Source organism: Telmatherina bonti (assembly GCF_933228915.1).
Source record: "Telmatherina bonti genome assembly, chromosome: 5".
In the NCBI taxonomy this organism is placed as follows: Eukaryota; Metazoa; Chordata; class Actinopteri; order Atheriniformes; family Telmatherinidae; genus Telmatherina; species Telmatherina bonti.
The window spans coordinates 18382848-18401194 of record NC_136623.1 but is presented as its reverse complement, the minus strand read 5'-3'; the positions used below and the strand labels follow the sequence as shown (position 1 = coordinate 18401194).

Below are 18347 nucleotides of genomic sequence, written 5' to 3'. Positions count from 1 at the left end.
ACTTGAACCATAGTATAACTAACAAAAAAGAGGAATGATATTTTCAGAGCCCCTTGCCTTTTTTCCCCCACCCCAAATTTTCCCATTATTTGAGAAGAAAAGTAAGAGTGCAATGTGATGGAAAGGAGAGAAAATCTTTGCATTAAACCCCTATCCAACATTAGATAGAACTTGGCACAGTTAAACTACCCTCTTCTCACTCTTTCTGGCTCCTGTTCTTTAATCCCCCCCCTCAAAATCTTTGAATCTTCATTTTCTACCAGGCAGATATTAACTGCTCTCTGTCTGCTCATTAGCAAGGAACAGTCTCAGTTCCATATCTTCAGGAAGCTGTCCCAGGATCCTGTGCAACATGCCATGCCATCTGCAGATACGCCAATGCAGCTCACTCTGTTGTCATGACCAGCCAGCACACCTGCACAACAGACATGAAAAAAGCATGATGTAACTTCTGCCATCAAAGGTAATTTAGCTTCATCTCTTTGGCCTCCACTTGTACTTACCCACTCGCTCAGCTTTTAGTGTATCCCAGATATTGACGTTGAAGTCATCATAGCCAGCCAATAACAGCCGTCCAGAAAGAGAAGGGGCCAAGGAAGTCACCCCACACATGATACCAGAGTCCTGATAGGTGATGAGGTCCTGGTCAGCTCTTAAGTCATACAGCTTACAGGTGGCATCATCAGATCCTGTTATCACTGTGTTACCATTGGGGAAAAACTGGAAAGAAGACAAGTTGTTAAAATTAGAACTAGTTTGACAAGAAATAATCCAAACTGCCTAAAACTGTGATGGAGGTCCTCCTCAGTCTTACCCCAATGGCATTGATGTCACTCTCATGGCCTGCAAAGGTCTGTCTGCACACTCCTTCCCTGATGTCCCACAGCTTAGCCGTGAAGTCACATGCCCCTGAGATGAAAAACTTGAAGTCTGGGGACACGGCCAGGGACATGCAGTCTCCCTGGTGTCCAGCAAAAACGGTCTTTTGGGTCCCAGTCTCAATGTCCCATAGTACACTAGGAGGAAATGAACCGAGGACAATATTCACACCAGTTTCAAATCTCGAGAAGCACAATATAACTTTATAATTCTGTTGTCCTACCAAGTGCAGTCGCCTGAGCTGGTGATGATTTCACTGTCACTGAGGAATCGACAGCAGGACAGGTAACCTGGGGGACCAAAGACATGCCACATGAGACACTTCAAGGCACAAGTACATAATATGAAGAGCAGATTGTGCTGTCTTACCAGTGTGTGCTGCCAGTTCACGCATCACTTTCACATTCCCATCCTTGCCTTTGAGGTTGTAGATAGAGCACATGTTGTCAAGACCACCACATGCCACAAGGTTTCCTGAAGGTGCGTAGGCACATGTCATCACCCATGATGACTTCAGGGGGATGGCATTCACCTGGGTTTACATAGAAGGCAGGTTTACTTGTCATGAAGTTGGAACAGTCTTGAAAATGCACTTTGCCACAGACTTCCACATGGATACGATTATGTTACAAAAGTTACTCTTACCCTACAATTCACGGGCTACCCCAACTTGTATACAAATACTTCCTCAATATTCAATTTTATATATCAGAGTTCTTACAACTAAAGAATCTTATGTACCTAAATCAATCATCAATTACCCCAAAAAGTGTTCTGAGCAGCACCACAGCACTGCTCTCTGCATATGTATAGATGTCTAACTTCTGTTCTGGCTGATCATTTCTACCATAAGATAAGTCCAAAGAGTGTAATCTGTCAGCCAAAATAAATGTTTTTAATTTGCATTTATAAGTACTTGGGATAAGCTTTGCACAATAAATAAGTCAAAATAAATCTTTATTAAGACATAAATAGAATATTTTTACCTACAGAAACACATATTTATCGCTTAAGTCCAGAAATGTAAAATCATTAAATCAACTGATACAATTAAAGCTACATGCAACTCCTACAAACTAAATGATACTTGCATGTGTCTGTCAGTCCAAGAGCTGTAATGTGTAATGTTTAGGTATATTTGAATTACCATTTGGTGCCTGGACTTTGTCTTTTTTGTTACTTGTGGATATTTCCATATTAACTTGTGAGAGGAAAAAGGTAAACTGGTACAAACTAGTAACTAAAGAACAACTAGTATGAATAAAACAAAACACTTAATTCTTAAAAAAAAAAAAAAAAAAAAAAAAAAAAAAAACGACGAAAACAAAGCACCTAAAAGGCTCCATATTTACAACTGACTTTAATTTAGTTGCACACTAAGGCATTACTTTTTAACTATTAAAGAGGAATGTATTTTTCCAAGAGGTTTTAAAGTGTATTTTCGTTTGTATTGTGGCGTGTTTTAGGATGAATGCACATTACAATGATTTGACTTAATTTAAATCTGCTGAGTTTTTAACAAAAAAAGAAAAAAAAAACACTCACAACTTCATATCATGTTAATACAACAACAATAATAATACTTTCCACTCATATGATACCTACCTTGTTGGTTGTGATGCTGTCCCACACTATGAGTTTTCCATCTTGTGAGGCACTAACACACAGTCTGTTGGATTAACATAGAACAAAATCAAGAAGGACGTGAGAAAGATGAGGATTAAATAATAAAATTGAATAATTATGAAGCAGAAACTGCCTTCAGTTCTTAAATCTGATTAGTCCTCACAAGTCTATTTTGCATATATCAGCACTCCTCATTCTAATTTCATCCATTAAATATAAGAAGCATGTGAGAGATCAACCTTAATATAAAACATATAGATATTCTTTCAGTCTGTGCACTGTGTTTTGTGCATTTACTTAGAGTCAGTGGACCAGTGCATGGCATATATCTTGGCAAGGTGACCCCTTAGTGTTTTTCTGGTCTTCATTTGAACACGCCCCACCACAGTGATCCCAGCTGCTGCCTCCTGCAGCGTGGTGTCCTGCACAGCCTTACGAGCTGCCTGTGGATCACAGACACAAACAGAGCTGGTCAGGCCATCAACAGTAAATAATATGTCGTTTTGAGAGATCATCAAGAAGCATTGTGAAAAGCAGTCTGCAGAAATCACAGAATGGATGGTCAAATTGGTCTTATTACTCACTACATATATAGAGGAGCACACTCACAGTGATTTGGTCTTTGAGACTGTCTGCCTCCTTTCGCAATTGCTCCATTTCACCCATGGCGATGGTTGTTAGGCACTGTCACCAACGGAGACAAGAGGAGATGTCAGCAAAGCTGCTAATCCTAAAATAAAGGAATAAAAGAGGAGGAAAAACAACATTAACAAACTTCAGATACCAAGAAATCATTAAAAAAAAAAAAATCAGGATTCATACCTTTTATTTCCAAGCTGTAAAACTGCTTGTGCTACTGTATGACTTCATGGTCAAATTTCACCTGAACCTACCTTAACTCGTCGTCCTCCCTAGTGCCAGACTCTTAGTAAGTGCTATTTTGCAAGTCAAACGAACCCTCATCTACTTTGCAAACTTTTGTGAGTGCGCAGACACACCCACATGTATATGCACACACGCATACACACACACACACACACACACACACACACACGCACACATACACACAGGTAAATTATATGACTATCCATGCTACAGTATCCAGGCATGAGTTTAACAGAGAAAATTTGTTCTCCAGATAAAGTGATACTTGAGAACACACATCCTCTCCCAGAATGTACACACAAACCAGTATGTCCTGTAAGAACGCCAAAAGTGTGTCAGTTCTTTGACGGTCGCCTCTTCGTTCACAACAAATTCACAGCACTGATTGGGGAGTTTCACCATTTAACACTCCGCTGAGCTCTCACCTAATGTTGATGGCTATTGAATTTGGTAATGTCATGATTAAATGGGCAATCTTTAGCAGTAAACCAATCACCTAATGGTAAAACTCATACAGTGTGACAAATGTAATCAAGGCAGTCAGAGTCTGAAAAAGAGTGCAGAGTAGTTCAAAGGGGGAAAGCGTGACACAACAACACATCATCCTTCTCAGAAATGCACTCTGCTCTCTCTCATACACATATAACAAATTACTTCTCTTTTATGGAAAGTAAGGCAAGTTTATTCATATAGCACCTTTCCTGTACAAGACAATTCACAGAGCTTTAAAGAAGCATGAAACAACAATGAACAATCAGAAAATTATTTCCTTTATCTTACCTTAAAAATCAGTAGGAGAGAATACTTGTGTTGATTTTATTGAATGCCACTGTGCAACAATCTCTCGCTCTCTCTTTCACTATTTGAATGAATGTCCCTGTCATAACACATGACCAAGAGGATTTGCCTTTAATTTGTTTAAAGTGAAATGGAGGGGAAGGGAGTGAAGGAGGGAATGACCCTAAGAGAAAGAGACCTGATTTAATTGCTTCCCAATGGATTCTATCTGTAATGCTAAAGTGAGTGGATGATGGTATGAAACATGCTCAAATAAAATTAGATTTGATTCATACCATTTATGGTGCTGCAGTGAAACAAAACATCCCAGCAGCTTCCCCAAACTGCTGATGGGTACATTATCCATGAAGTTGATAACGGGGGGGATTTTTATGCCCTTGTTCCAGATGTGGAAATTACACCAGTGATGGACACTTCAGGATCTTAGTTATAATGTTGCCCTTTTGCCATTCTGTGCCTGACACCCTGGCCATTGTTCAGTGATTTTAAATGAGTGCTAGGAGTTGCTGGATAGTGAAGTGCATTAGCACAACCAGAGAGAAGAGGAGGCTAAGGGAGGGGAGGCAGGGAGTTAAGGGGGTGGAGGGTAAGAGGCGAGGTAGGAGAGTGAGTTTTAAATCCTACTGGCTGAGATTTTAAGGGAAGCCTTTTGCATCAAATCTGCTCTCATCCGATTATTGACTGCTCTTTACATCTGGATAAGAGATGGAGAAAGGGATGGGGGGGTAGATAGTGCAATGAGAATGAGGGAGGGGGCAGATAATGAGAGCACTGGTGAAGAGATGGGAGATTTTTGGTGGGACTGGGTCTCTCAACTTGAGTCTGAGAAGTGAATTGAGTGCTTTGCAAACAAAGCTGACAAGATGAAAATCAAAGTCATACATTGTTGCACCAACTTGTAAAAAAAAAATGACAGAAAGTTCTGAATATGGCTGATGTTCCATTGTTTCAAAAGGACTCATTTATTTAATGATAAATTAGTTAATTTTTCTTCATCCATACGTCAGATGTTTGGAAAAATGTACATTCATAACCTGAATGGATTTATGGGATTTTTATATCAACATGTAAATGTACTTTTTCCTAAAATATTTAATTTACATATGCAGGCATTCATAAATGCATATTTTATCCATCAATGTTTCCCAACTGTATCACAACATACAGTGACCATGGAGTATTACGTATGTTTATTCTACTGTAAAAGACTTAGATAAAATTGTGCAAGCAGAGCTTCTGCAATCACTTCTTCCTTTTCACTGGAGTGTAAATGGCTATAGTTTGAGACTTACTTTTACACCAATATTAAGTATCTAAAGAAAACCCATAATCCGGTGTTTTCATGCTATGTCTTTCAGTATAAAAAATCACACAACCAAGGGAATTTGCTTTTAACTGAGATTATCATTCCATGCGATAATGCCAGCTTTGTATACTTCTCACATGTAAATCCCTTTGTTGTATGTGCTAGAAAAAAGATAAAGCAAAAAACAAGTGTAACAGCTAAGAGTTCCTATAATTTTGGTATTTTTTTGATAATATATATAAATAATTGTGTCCTAACAATTGTGCTACACTTAAAACATAATTAACTATTCAGCTTCATGATGAATCAGTGTAAAAGTGGAAAATATCTGGTCACATTCAAATATTTTTGCCAACTTATAAAGATGCCATTAATAAATCAGTGTTTTTAAAAAAACAAACAAACAAAAAAAAACCTTCAAATCTGACTTTGAATGGCATGACACAACTGCACACACTCAGTAGTACACATGACACTCACCAATCGCAGACGCCTCTACAGGTGATTTGGCGGATCTTTGATCACTTTTCCTTCAGCGATCTCCAGCTATCCTCTTCAGGTTGATATCATAAGGTCAGCCTGTATGTTGCTACAAATTACTCCTTTCATTCACTTTTGGTGTCACACACGGTGCAATATTTCTCTGTCACTCATGCAGTCTACCGCTCCTATGAGGAACAGATGAGGATTGGAGGGATGAAGGGAGATCAGTGATGAGGGGGATAAAACCTGGGATGGGCAGAAAGGAGGGAGGGCGGGAGGGGGGGAGTGGTGGTAAAAGAGGTAGAAAGAGAGAGGAGACATGGGGAGACAAGGCATATGTCTGTGGGGGTCACAAAACCTGAGTAGGGTGAATCAGAAAGTGAGGGATGGAAATCATGGAGGGGAGGGATAAGGAGGATAAATAGAGGACCTGGAAACATGGCTTTTTATGGTCCTAAAGCAGTCTTTATAAGATCTATGTCAGGCGGGAGGGTTTGTTTTGTAAATCTGAGATGAAGTTAATATTGGAAAGTTGCTGGGCTGAGAGGGAGACTGGTAGGGTAGAGATCAGACTGGGCAGAATGGAACAAATTACTGTAACACTTGGAGAACGTTTTTATTTTAGGCTTAATAATCATTATGCAATAAAATAACCAAACATGTACACATACACAGACAGTGTACAATGCATTAGTGTTACTATAGGTGGCTACAGAATGATAAACTTTGTCCTTTTAAACAATCAAAATATGATTTTCACTCTTTTCTTTTCAACTTCCAAGCTAGCGTTTCACCTGAGTGGGACCCAAAAGCCCCCACAGGGTCCATCTACTCACTCTAAATACCCCTTTGTTTCGCTGAAATTTTGTTCTGGTTAGTCATTCAAACAAAACAGACTCCAAAAATGAAGTTTTGCGTTTAATTATCTGCCTTATCTGTTTGAGAGAGTGCACTCTACAGCAGTTGCACATTATCTAACAAAGTCAGTCACCTGTGTTCGTTATGAAACAGCACAGCTTGCATCCTGTCTGAGTCCAGGGACTACACGTCACTCAAAAAGTCTGGGATAAAATCCTTGAATCAGATGCCGAAGTGGCTTGCGTGGGTGACTGAAACCATTTTTCAACAGTACGTTTGGTTCAGCTGGCACAGAATTCATTCATAGAGTCACCGCTGCTTTCTTTTAATGATTGTTCTTAAAAGCTACGCTTGTAGCAACACATAGTATTTATAAGCCAAAAGTTACTTGTACACACTATACAAAGTAGATTAAGCAGATTAGACACGAGATTAGTGGAAGATTATTTTACTTTATGTTTATTGTTTATCAAGTAAATGGTTTTGTATTGAATTCTCTTAACACAGATTCATCTATTTACATTTACTTTTAATATTTATTAGCATTATGAACTAAACATTTTATATGTTTCTCACCAACTTAATTTGATTGTGTAAATAAATCAGTTTTGCAGTGTAAGGCTGCAACGTATTCCAACAGAATGTTGAACGGGAACAATTATGAAGAGCAATTAGGGGGAAATTATTATAGTGTGGCTGCATGGTGGCACAGTGGTTAGCACTGTGGCCTCACAGCAAGAAGGTCACTGGTTCGATCCTTGGCTGGTTTGGTCACAGCCTTTCTGTGTGGAGTTTGCATATTCTCCCCATGTATGCGTGGGTTCTCTCCGAGTACTCCAGCTTCCTCCCACCATCCAAAGACATGCGTGTTAGGTTAATTGGTCACTCTAAATTGCCCCTAGGAGTGAGTGTGAGCGTGGTTGTTCGTCTCTGTGTGTGGCCCTGCAATGGACTGGCAAGCTGTCCAGGGTGTACCCTGCCTGTCGCCCAAAGCCAGCTGGGATAGGCTCCAGCTTCCCTGCAACCCTGAATTGGAATAAGTGGTTCAGAAAATGAATGAATGAATAATTATAGTGTTCCAAACAAATTAAGCTAGCAGGTTATTGTTATCAATAATAACAACAATAATGTGACAATAGCAGCATCCAATAAAAGGATTTAAGTGTTTGAAACTATGATTAATAAAGGAAGAAAAGAGGTTTGTATATTTTCCACTTTAGAGTACAAATTTTATTAAACCATTCAAGAAGTTGGGATGAATTTTTATATGTGAAAAAGAAAGATCTAAACCAAAGGAAGGTCCTTTAGGAAGGACCATCACTCATTGGACATGTGTATTGGAGTCAGATTAGCGAATTTTTAAGATTCTTTTTGGAAGAAATTAAGTCTGTGCTGAACAAGAGATAAAAACTATCATTCAAACTATTATCAGCAATAGATTAAAAAATCAGGCTCTGTGGTCACATGAGTTTTTGTAATTTCTCTCTGCAAAGCTAATTCATGCTAATGTTCATGTGGTTATTGCTGCACTAATGCTGTCAAAGCAGAAATTTTGACTGAAATAACTTGAGTAACATATACAGCCTTTAATGCCACTTTTCCAGAGACATTCATGCATGATTAAAAAAAACAAAATCACATGCTGAGCACATTACAACACATCTGAGGAAGAAGAGGGTACTGATTCTAATCATGCTTTCCCCAGCAGAGAATATCTGGTAAATTATTATGAAAATGTCAAATATGTCAGCGATGATAGTGTTTCAATGTTGTTTGAATAACATTAAGTAACAACAGACACTCCAACGTTTTGCATCTTTGATGCCAGGAGGCTTTTTACTTGTTGTGAGAAGTAGTGAAAACTTTACTGTACGAAGATTTTTTAGAATGAGGTGTGACTCTGTGATACAAAACACAACCTAGAACCAAACACAAACTTTAATTTCTTCACATGAAATGCATTGAGATTGCTTTGCTTTGTTTTTTGGCTGTGCTACTAAAACTGAATTAAATTAGGGTCTGCATGCCCTTCCAGTGCTTGCATGGGTTTTTACTGGGTTCTCAGTCCTTAGTCCAGAAACATGTCTTTAGGTTAATTGGTGATTCTAAATTATCTGTTGGTGTGAGCCTAAACATGCATTTCTGTTGGTTTCAATTTGTGTTCAATTGGCCACACTGTGGCCTCTTACCCTGTGCTAGCTGGAATAAGCTCCTCCTGACTAAACAGGATACTGTGGGTTATAAACAAGGAATGGATGGATGGATGGATGGATGGATGGACTGAAATAGCTGAACCGGAATACAGAAGTAGCACTCAGAGAGTAAAAGGGAACAGTTATCTTTTTTAGTGTTTATTAGTGTTAATATAAATTTTCCCAGAGAAAATTTAAAAAAAACCAAAATAAAAAACAATAATATGCAAAGTGCCAGTGAGTCTTTCATCTACCATGTTTATTACATTTTTGGGACTGTTTGTGTGCATGTCTTCAGTTTCTTTAGGCAAGGCAAGACAGGTTTATTTTTATAGCAGAAATTTACAGAATTATTAAAATAGTAAATCAGCAAGGGATTGAGTACTCTGACTAATGTAAGATATAATGAACCTGACACCCCGGAGTTATCATTCCACTGATACTATCTGCTTGTCCAATGCAGCCCTGACACAGCTGATTTAAAATAAACTATGCAAATCCACGAAATCACAGTACGATGAGATATGATATATTCTATTTTCCTTTAAATAAAAATACTTTTTAGAAAAGTTCAAGTTGAACTTCCAACAGGGATGAAGTTTCATTTTATTTTTCTAAGCAAATTTTCAAAATAAAACATTCAGATAATCAAACAGCATCACTGCACCACCAGCAAAATATGGACCTGTGGTTTGCACATTTGCCCACATATCCATCTCTGCAACAGAAAGGGCTTGTGGTGTGTTAATGTGTGTGTTGCCTACTTTCTGGGTTTATACTATGATGCAGCGAGGATAAATTCAGCTCCGGGGTTTAAAAGTGTTGACCTCTGCTAACTTGAGCACTGTGACGACAGCAGTGCTGACCCTGGATTTGGAGAAATGGGAGTTAACATGGAGAGAGTTGTGAGATGGAGTGTAGAACAGAGAACCAAAAAGAGAAAAAAGGATTTGTTAACAGACAAAAGCAGGATAAAGATGCAAAGATTGTGTGTTTTTAGGGATTATTGTTCATGGACCAATAATGTTTTGCTATATCATAACACAATTCTTTTTTAGTCTTTTAAAACCAAAACTAATTAAAAACTGGCCTTACTTCTTCTTTAACCATTTAACAAAAAAAATAAATAAATAAATAAAGATACTGAAGTGAAAAAATAAGGAAAGCAACATATGGTTAAAAAAAAAAAAAAGATAAAGATGAGTATCTCCCCCAAGGGGCAGGATTTGGAAATCTATTTTTTTATGTTTGTGTGTTTGGTTTATTTGCTTGTTTGTTTTTTGTGCTTTGTTTTTATTCTTATTTATTTATTTGTTTGTTTGTTTTTCTTGGATCAACTTAATCTTTGTGAAAATGAGGCCAAAAGAGGAGAGCTTATTTTTTTTGGGTCCTCTGACCTCTTGACCGCATTTTTAATAAATGGGGTCCAGAGTGGCAGTGGTGGGAGGGAATGGATTAAATGACGAATGCATTAGCCACAAGCAACTGTTGTAAATTGAAAACAGAATAAAGACAAGATTATTAAACCAGTGTAGTCCCCCTGAAACTCCTCATTTAGTTTCTACACTTGAAATGATGTAAAGCATCATTCAGGATGCCCGAAATCCCCATAAGGTATCTGAGATTTTAACAGCAAACAGTAGAATAATCACCATGTAAATGTGAATCAAAGGATGAGTGATCCTGTCACACTCCACAGAAACTGGGCCCCAATGACAACAGGATGCTCTGATTTCAGTTTCATAACCACAGGCCTTACATAATTTCTGCTATCCATATAAATTACAGAACACTGACAGTATTCTGCAGTCAATTTAATGCTTCACAGCCATGAATGTAATTAGACTACGAGACAGTTGGGGTGCTTTATGTGAGGATATCTGACATGCATTACAGAGACATTACACCTACTTAGAAGATTAATGCAGACTTTTCGGGTACTGCACGATTTGAGTGTCTGTGAGGCAGGGAAGAGGTTAAAACCAAGGTTCCATTAAAGAGGGCTGTCGACCCAAATCTGCAAGGGGATTATAACGCAGGGGGGAGTGAGAGTGTTAATATAGGCCATAAACAGCACTTGACTGAAATGTACAAGATGACAGCAGACGAGGGGCTGCAAAGAGGCACTGGTAGTAATGGGGAGGATGAGATTGAAGTTAGTGGGTCGAGTGTCACACCACTGGATGTGTATGATTAAATGTTCTACCCCTGGATTACTATTCCATATTCTAAATGGGTGATTTTTAAGCTTCATAAACAAATGCACTCATTTATGAGGGATTAACAGTAATCTCTCTATTTCTATCCTTTTTTTTTCCCCCTGCACACCTCTCGCTCTGTCTGTCTGTTCCCTCCTCTCTCTCTTACGACCTGAAACCATGATTTCAGATGCTCACTGTCACAGCCTGAACAGTGCTGCTGTGTTGCTGCCAAATCTTATGTCTCAACATTTTCCCCTACTCTGAACAGGACCGAATCAGCAGCCAGCTACAGACTGTGTGAGGTAATCGCTTAATAGACCACGCAGTCTTGCTTTACAACCCTTTTTTGACCTCACTCGTGGTCTAATCCTCTCTTTGCTCCACCACTTTCATGGACACTGATAGTGAATCATATTTAATACATATTTGAACCCTGAAGTTTTTTTAAAGTCTGTGATTGATCTGGAGGAAAAACAATATCACAGAACATTGCTTTTCTCATTTACTGTCAACATGTACAGTATAAATAAAGTATATACAATCAAGCACATGACATAAAAAGGCAGCAACATGAGAGCGAATGTTCTAAGTAAAAAAAAAACAAAACAAGAAAAATCATGTAAACATGGAGTGGAAGACTCAAATGGGATGCTGGGCTGTTCCACTGGAATAAATGAAGATATTTTCCAGTTTCAATCTGCCATGTTTGTTCCAGCTCTCACAACTCATCTTTGCCCCCAGTCACCCTGTCTCTTCCTCTGCTCCTATCACTTGGCGCCCGACTCCGAGCATTACGGCCAGCTGTGGAGCTGCCCTCCGGCTCCTCCTCATCTGTTTTCAGCACACTCTGTCCATCTACTGACCACATCGCCTCTGCCTCCTCTCGCTCCTGCAAGAAAAGTAAAATTGATCACAGTGTTCATTTTTAGGAGTCATAATCATACAAAACAGCAAAGTTGGAAGCAGGTTAAGTTGCTAAACTAAATAGCTAATATCAAAACTGTTTTCTACTAAATAAAAGCAACTGTTCAGTGGAGCTCTTTTCATCCCTATATGGTCATAAAGAAAGACACTCACTTTCTTTTATAGTGGTTGCTAAAAATGGCTGTTTGTCTAAATTTAGACCAACATTACTGGTTAATTATTGTAAGTTTTTGCCTAGCTTCTATAAAATGATTAGTTGTTGACCAGGCAGATCCATCATATGAGTGTAAAGGACAATGACATGGCGTGACCGCAGAACAGGCGCTGCAAGCGAGCATGGACATGCAAACAACCAACAGATTTGCATTGCGCTCCAGCTGGTCTTATTATCCAACAAAGGCGTCACGGCATCAACAAACAAAACTGCAGGCCCAACTGAGGGGGAGGAGGTTGCGGCTATGTGTTGTCATAATGCTCACCATGTCTCTGTAGAGCTTCTCCTTTGTGAACCACAGGGCCAGTGCGCACCGCCGGCCACTGGTCACAGCAGTAACACCATGGGGATTTACTGGACCCGAGGAAAAGCCCACCAGTCGACCACAGCTGGGCTTTACTCGAGCCTACAGACATTAACGAGGGTAGAAAAGGCCACGGTTGAACAGGCCTGACAAAACTATCTTAAGAGATTAAAATCTGGCACTTGGCAACGTTACTTACTGTTATTGTCTTGGCATCTCTTTTAGTGAAGAACAACTCTCCACCATCAAACTTGTCATTCAGGTAAAGAATGGCACTGTGACACAGAGATATTAAAGGTCCCTTATTGTCAGCCATAAACAGTCAAAATGTGCATATACTCGTGAATTAACTACATGTGACTTTATTCACTTCACACAATTAGTTTCTGGTTTTATGGACAAACACTGGTCCCATTTAACTTCTGTTTTTATATTTTCCAAAATGTCCTGTAGGAACATGCCTGTTACTAGCAGAAGAGCAATGCATACGAAATTAAGGTTACATCACCAAATTAAATACAATTTTGGAATACAATAATACTATATTTGCTTGAAAATATCTCAAAAGCATTTATGCAAAAAGCAACATCCAAACTAAACTACTGATCAGTGAGATCAATTTGATACATACCTTAGGTCTCTGTGTATGAATGCTGGTGGTTCCCTCCAACACTGATTGGTTTCTGGCTCAAGAAGACAGTTGTCAACATGGACAGGGTGAGACAGGTCCAACCTGCCCTCCTGGTCACCTGAATGGAATGAAAATCCAACCAAACATAAGTGTGACAACACATTTAGGGACAGTGATCTTTACAACATTCAATTAATTCCAAAAAATAATAATGATTTCCCTCAATAAAGACAGCAATAATTACAGTACCTACCTGCAATAGCACTGCGGCACACCAGATGTGTGAACGCAATAAAAAGTCCAGAGGGGCTCCTGAAGTAGGAGTGTAGCAGGACTCTTACTCTTTCACCCAGCTCATGTAAGAGTTTGGCGTCTGACTGGTTCACCAATCCATCCTGAGCCAACTGTGAAAGGAGCGGAAGTGAAAGTTAAGAAGCAATGATGGGGTCAATCGGGTGAAGAACATTTAGCTGTTTTTCACTCACCTTTACAGCCCTGAGAACAGTCAGACCTTCAAATGTCTCATGAGGTGTGTGTGGAGATCGTCGTCCCCGGTAACCATCTCCGAGGGATGCTGCAACCTGTGATATGATGCGAAATGGAAGGTAATAATGAAGCTGAGTGTTGTCGGAAGAGTGGCTGTTCTACGAAGGAAACTTACAGTTGCTAACTGCAGTATGCTGTCACACTCTTTCTCAGTCATGACTCCATCGAGAACAACTCGATTAGTCCCGTTCAGAGCTTCATCATCCATGGTTATGGTCACACCAACCTGAAGAACTGGGCCCCCTGTTGAGCAGACAATTGAGACAGGATGAAACAAGGAAAAAAAATGTCCTCTGCTGTAACAAAACAGTGAAATAATTGTTTCACCTGAAAAGAAGCCACTGTCATCTACTTCCTCCTGTTGCTCTTCGTGTGTTGTCTTCTCATTTACTTTTTCCTTTTCAGCTCTGACAGGAAAACACAAAAGATATTACGCTGACTTTCCATTTATTTTAACTGCTTTTCAAGTCATTTTTCTCCATTTACTTTACCTCCAGTTTTCTCTCAGCGATTTAGGCACAGCATCTTCTGGAGTCCAAAGATCCTGCAAAGAAGACGATCGATACAATCTTTCAAAGAAATATTTTATCGCTAGCACTCTTAGCATTTAGCATCAGCACTTACTGGGTCAATAAAGCTGAAGTCAAAGCTTTCCATACCAAAATACAGCAACTTCTTCTCCTGCAAAGAGCGATTGATGTATCTGACAATCTCCTGCATGATAAGTACACACAAATAAAAAGAAGACTTATATAAAAACAAGCTTTTATTCAAATTTCCTAGAGATGTTTATGGATGTTTAGAGCTTGATTAATTTGGTAATGACAGAGTGGTACCTGAGCAGGCTTTGTGCCCTGTGACTCTCTGGCACCCCCTAGTGTCTCATAGTAGAGCTGCAGATTGTCTAAAGAGCCCTTGTCAGAAGGGTAAAACAGGAGAAAAGAGAGCAGCGTCTGCAATGCTCCACTAATATCACCAGCTGTAGGAAAGCAAAGCCATAACATAGGGTGAATAATTTCATCACATTAAGGGATCTTCTGTTCTCAAAAGTTCTGACCTTTGTACTGTGCAATGTGCAGATGCTCCAGCTGTGTGGGCAGGAAGTCCTCCTGAGCAGAAATCCTTCCAGGTCGTGTAGCTATCTGAGTCACGCAGGACTGCCGGCATGAGAGCAGGGACAGCGACAGTGCTGGACAGAAAAGAATAACAGTGAACCCTCGTACATCCTGTAGCCTGATGTATCAAATGGAGTAGATTCATGACTGAAAATGTTCTGCAGAAAAGTAGAAACATTTACATAATTTCTATTCACCAGATTTATGGAGCTGCACATGCTCTTCTTTATGAATGCTCCTCATTGTTAAACTGTACATACGTGCACAAACCTGAGTTCCCCTCTCATACTGTATTTATCCATGAACAGATCTGACATTTCCTTCTTTAATCTTTTGCATATTAAAACACTGATTGCACCGCAGGTTGTTAGACACTACAGTGACCACAACAGAAATCAGCATAAAAAATTATTAGAGTACAAACACCCTTTAATTCTCCCACCGCCTTTAGCTGCAGCCATTTATAATCCCCACTAAAAAAATATAACGTGTATATGTGTGTTTACACAGCTGAAGCACATGCAAGTTGAGCATACGCATATTATCCAGCCAACCTTTCTAAATGCTACTATAGTTGTATGAAGCACTGGGTGCATGTATTAATTTGTCTGTAAACATTGTTTATACATCTGAACCCTCTCTATTTCAAAATGCCAGTTTTTTGTTTTGTATTGCATTTCTCACCTGCAGCCTTTTCAAATGCCCCATCGACACTATCCTCTCCTCTGTCCTCTGGCAGGCGCTGCGGGGAAACCTCACACTGAACCCTGCACTCCTCGATCTGCTGCAGAGTTTCATTCACACAAGCTTTCCATTTGTCTGCAGCCTGCACCCAGTCTGAGGAGGCCTCATGCTGGAGTGCAGCATCATACAAGACCTGAGTTTGATGACACAGAGAAAATAATAGTTACATTAAAGCTGAAGATACAACAAGATGAAAGAAAATAAATGTAAATACTTTATATAGAAGGACCGACTAATCAGTCTTCTTTATCCAAATATAATCTGATCAATATCTTTAATTCTTGTACTAAATAGGAGAGCTGTTTCAACTAGAGTTGACACATTTATCATTTCCCCTCATCATTACTAAGGTTGTAGATGTGATTCTAGTTTTAAAAGCAGAAATATCCCAATTGCCTTCTGTAGCTATTTAATGTGGTGACTACACAAAAATGTATGAAGTGGAAACTCATCACTGTTCTCTCCCTACCCAGTGTTTCTCATTCTCAATCTCCCGGTCCTGGAAATCATCCTCAGTGACACCTTCCATCCGCCTGTACTTCTCAATGTTGTTTCTCATCTCCAGGTGACTTGGATTGGCCACAAAGTAGGTATGAGCTGCTGATGCAGCTTTCTGTAACTTTTCCAACTAATGTGGAGGACAAGGAAAGTCAGTGCAGACAAACTTTTTAAAAAAAATAATTTTGCTATAGAATACAGCTGGGATCTGAATCATAATTAAGCTAAATAACAACATAAAGAGTCAGCGGTTTACCTCTAAAAGTCTATTTCAAATTAAATAATGTATGAACTGTACAATCACATCTTTAAAAAGATTATCAAGCTTCGTAGGCCATAGACCTGTACGGATCCTTGTAGTGCAGTTTACCTTGTAATATGTGACTTGCAGAAAGTTATAGGGATTTCGAGTGCCGAATTCATACTCTATGTCAGTAGAAACAGGGAGCTGTCCTGTACGAGTTATGGAGCGTCCCATACAAAACCTCAAACACTCAGCTTTCTGCTGAATCCAATCCAAGGCCCACAGGTCCCACAAACTGTTGTCCTCTGAGTCTAAAAAGCAGAAAACATACTTGGTAATAATGGTGCTAAATAAATAATATGCTAATAAAATATACATAATGTATGCATGTATGATGTTTTATGTATATCTGGAACCTTTAGTGTTTTGCATGCTACACTGATTCACGTTTCTCAAGTGTTCCTGAATCCATGCAATGATTTAGGTCATGTGTGCTGCCTGAAACAGTCTAGTCCACTGAATACAGAGCTCTTCCTGGATTTTGAAAGTGGTTTTTACACATCTAAATATTTTCATACTTTTAATTACCATTTCTAAACTTTTTACATTTGTTGTAATGAAATTAAAAATTACACGAATAACACGAATGAGAAATATATGTAATCTGAGTTTGTGAATTCATGATTACACTTTAAAAAAAATTTTAATAAGGTGAACAGACCAGTTACTGCCCTTAGTTAAGACTATAAACATAGAGTGGCACTGCTATCATACCCAAAATGTTTTTCTTACAATGTTTATCAATTTTTTCCCTAAGGCTTAGAAAAAAATCGATTGAGGCTTGTTTCTTTTGTCTTCAAATGATCTTACAGCTCTGGGGTTTGTTATGGACAACATTATATTTTTAAAAGGCACAGCAATAAAATAAATCGATCCCACTTTGAGGGGGAGGCCAGCCATTGGTCCGAATGTATAAAAAAAATAAAGTACTTTTGTTGCACTCATTCAGGATTGAATGCGTTTTCACTTGATACAAATCAACAATGTACTGAAATTAAGTATTCTGATATGGAAAAGACACTGATTAAAGTTATCTCAACTGACCCACACGATGTGGATGTAAAGTTGAGCAACTACATAACGCTGCTTCATAACCAAAGGTAAAGTTGTATTCTACTTTATTATAGATTAACATTTTACTATCTCAAATTACATTTGTAATCTTTTAACTTACCTAGTTTATTGAGAGCGTCTCTCCCAGCTGCCACACAGTCATCATGACACTGCCTGCGGACTCTCAGCAGTGCCTCTTTAGTTCCGATAGATTTCTCCAGCAGCTCTGCAGCCTTTCCCCACTCCTCTCCGTAATACGCGCGCACCCCGCTGTAATACAGATAATCATACGGCTGCAGGAGTGACAAGACGCTAGAACTGCCGCCCACAGTAAAGTTAAATAATACAAATATCACCAAATTAAACGCCACGTATACAGTGAAATGTTCAGAGGGTAGCGCCATGGTCCACAAAACACAAGCCCCGTGGAGGAGACGGGGTTTGGGAAGAAGAGGAGGGACTATGGGTATTTAGGCAACGAAGGAGAATTCAATCCGGAAAAAGCCCTCCTGTTAAAGTGTCCCCCGCAGCCAGTCGTTACAGCTAACATCTCCAAGTGATAAAGTAGATTGTGATTTTTGTCAAGTTTGGCTGGTTTGTTTTGAGTCGTTTAACTCAACAGGTCGCCTTTAGTAATGCAACTGCAATACTCCCCTTTCTCCGCAAGAGAGCGCCGTTTTCCGATTCAGTCTGCGTGTGTTACCGTAACTGCACAAGTAAAACGGCCTAGATTAATACTATTTGGGTTATGATGATAAATTAATCTAATCTGGCATTTTACCATTC

General features: G+C 39.2%; 2 protein-coding genes across 2 annotated transcripts; both read right to left on the bottom strand.

Annotated features, from left to right (window-relative positions):
* Positions 1-308: 308 nt before the first annotated feature.
* On the bottom strand, positions 309-3171 carry gnb3a (guanine nucleotide binding protein (G protein), beta polypeptide 3a; the record flags this gene model as incomplete). The annotated part of the gene is made up of 8 exons (XM_079240775.1): positions 309-415; positions 504-720; positions 815-1016; positions 1103-1169; positions 1249-1411; positions 2485-2548; positions 2803-2948; positions 3115-3171. 8 exons carry the CDS (start codon positions 3169-3171, stop codon positions 309-311), a joined length of 1023 nt encoding a protein of 340 aa, XP_079096901.1.
* Positions 3172-11795: 8624 nt separating this feature from the next.
* On the bottom strand, positions 11796-18080 carry p3h3 (prolyl 3-hydroxylase 3). The gene is made up of 16 exons (XM_079241356.1): positions 17683-18080; positions 16575-16759; positions 16176-16334; positions 15647-15839; positions 14905-15036; positions 14684-14826; positions 14472-14561; positions 14339-14391; positions 14175-14254; positions 13963-14090; positions 13787-13882; positions 13555-13705; positions 13302-13419; positions 12870-12945; positions 12632-12772; positions 11796-12117 (listed from the first exon to the last, which is right to left on the bottom strand). The coding sequence occupies exons 1-16, from the start codon at positions 17963-17965 to the stop codon at positions 11947-11949; spliced, it is 2199 nt and encodes a 732-aa protein (XP_079097482.1). The 5' UTR covers positions 17966-18080; the 3' UTR covers positions 11796-11946.
* Between the last annotated feature and the right edge of the window lie 267 nt (positions 18081-18347).

Coding starts and splice junctions, on each gene's coding strand:
- p3h3 (XM_079241356.1), bottom strand. CDS start 17,965: ATGGCGCTACCCTCTGAACATTTCACTGTATACGTGGCGTTTAATTTG. Junction 14,255..14,338: donor TCGCTGAGAGAAAACTGGAG/GTAAAGTAAATG, acceptor TTTTCCTGTCAG/AGCTGAAAAGGAAAAAGTAA. Junction 12,773..12,869: donor GAGATGCCAAGACAATAACA/GTAAGTAACGTT, acceptor TAATGTCTGTAG/GCTCGAGTAAAGCCCAGCTG.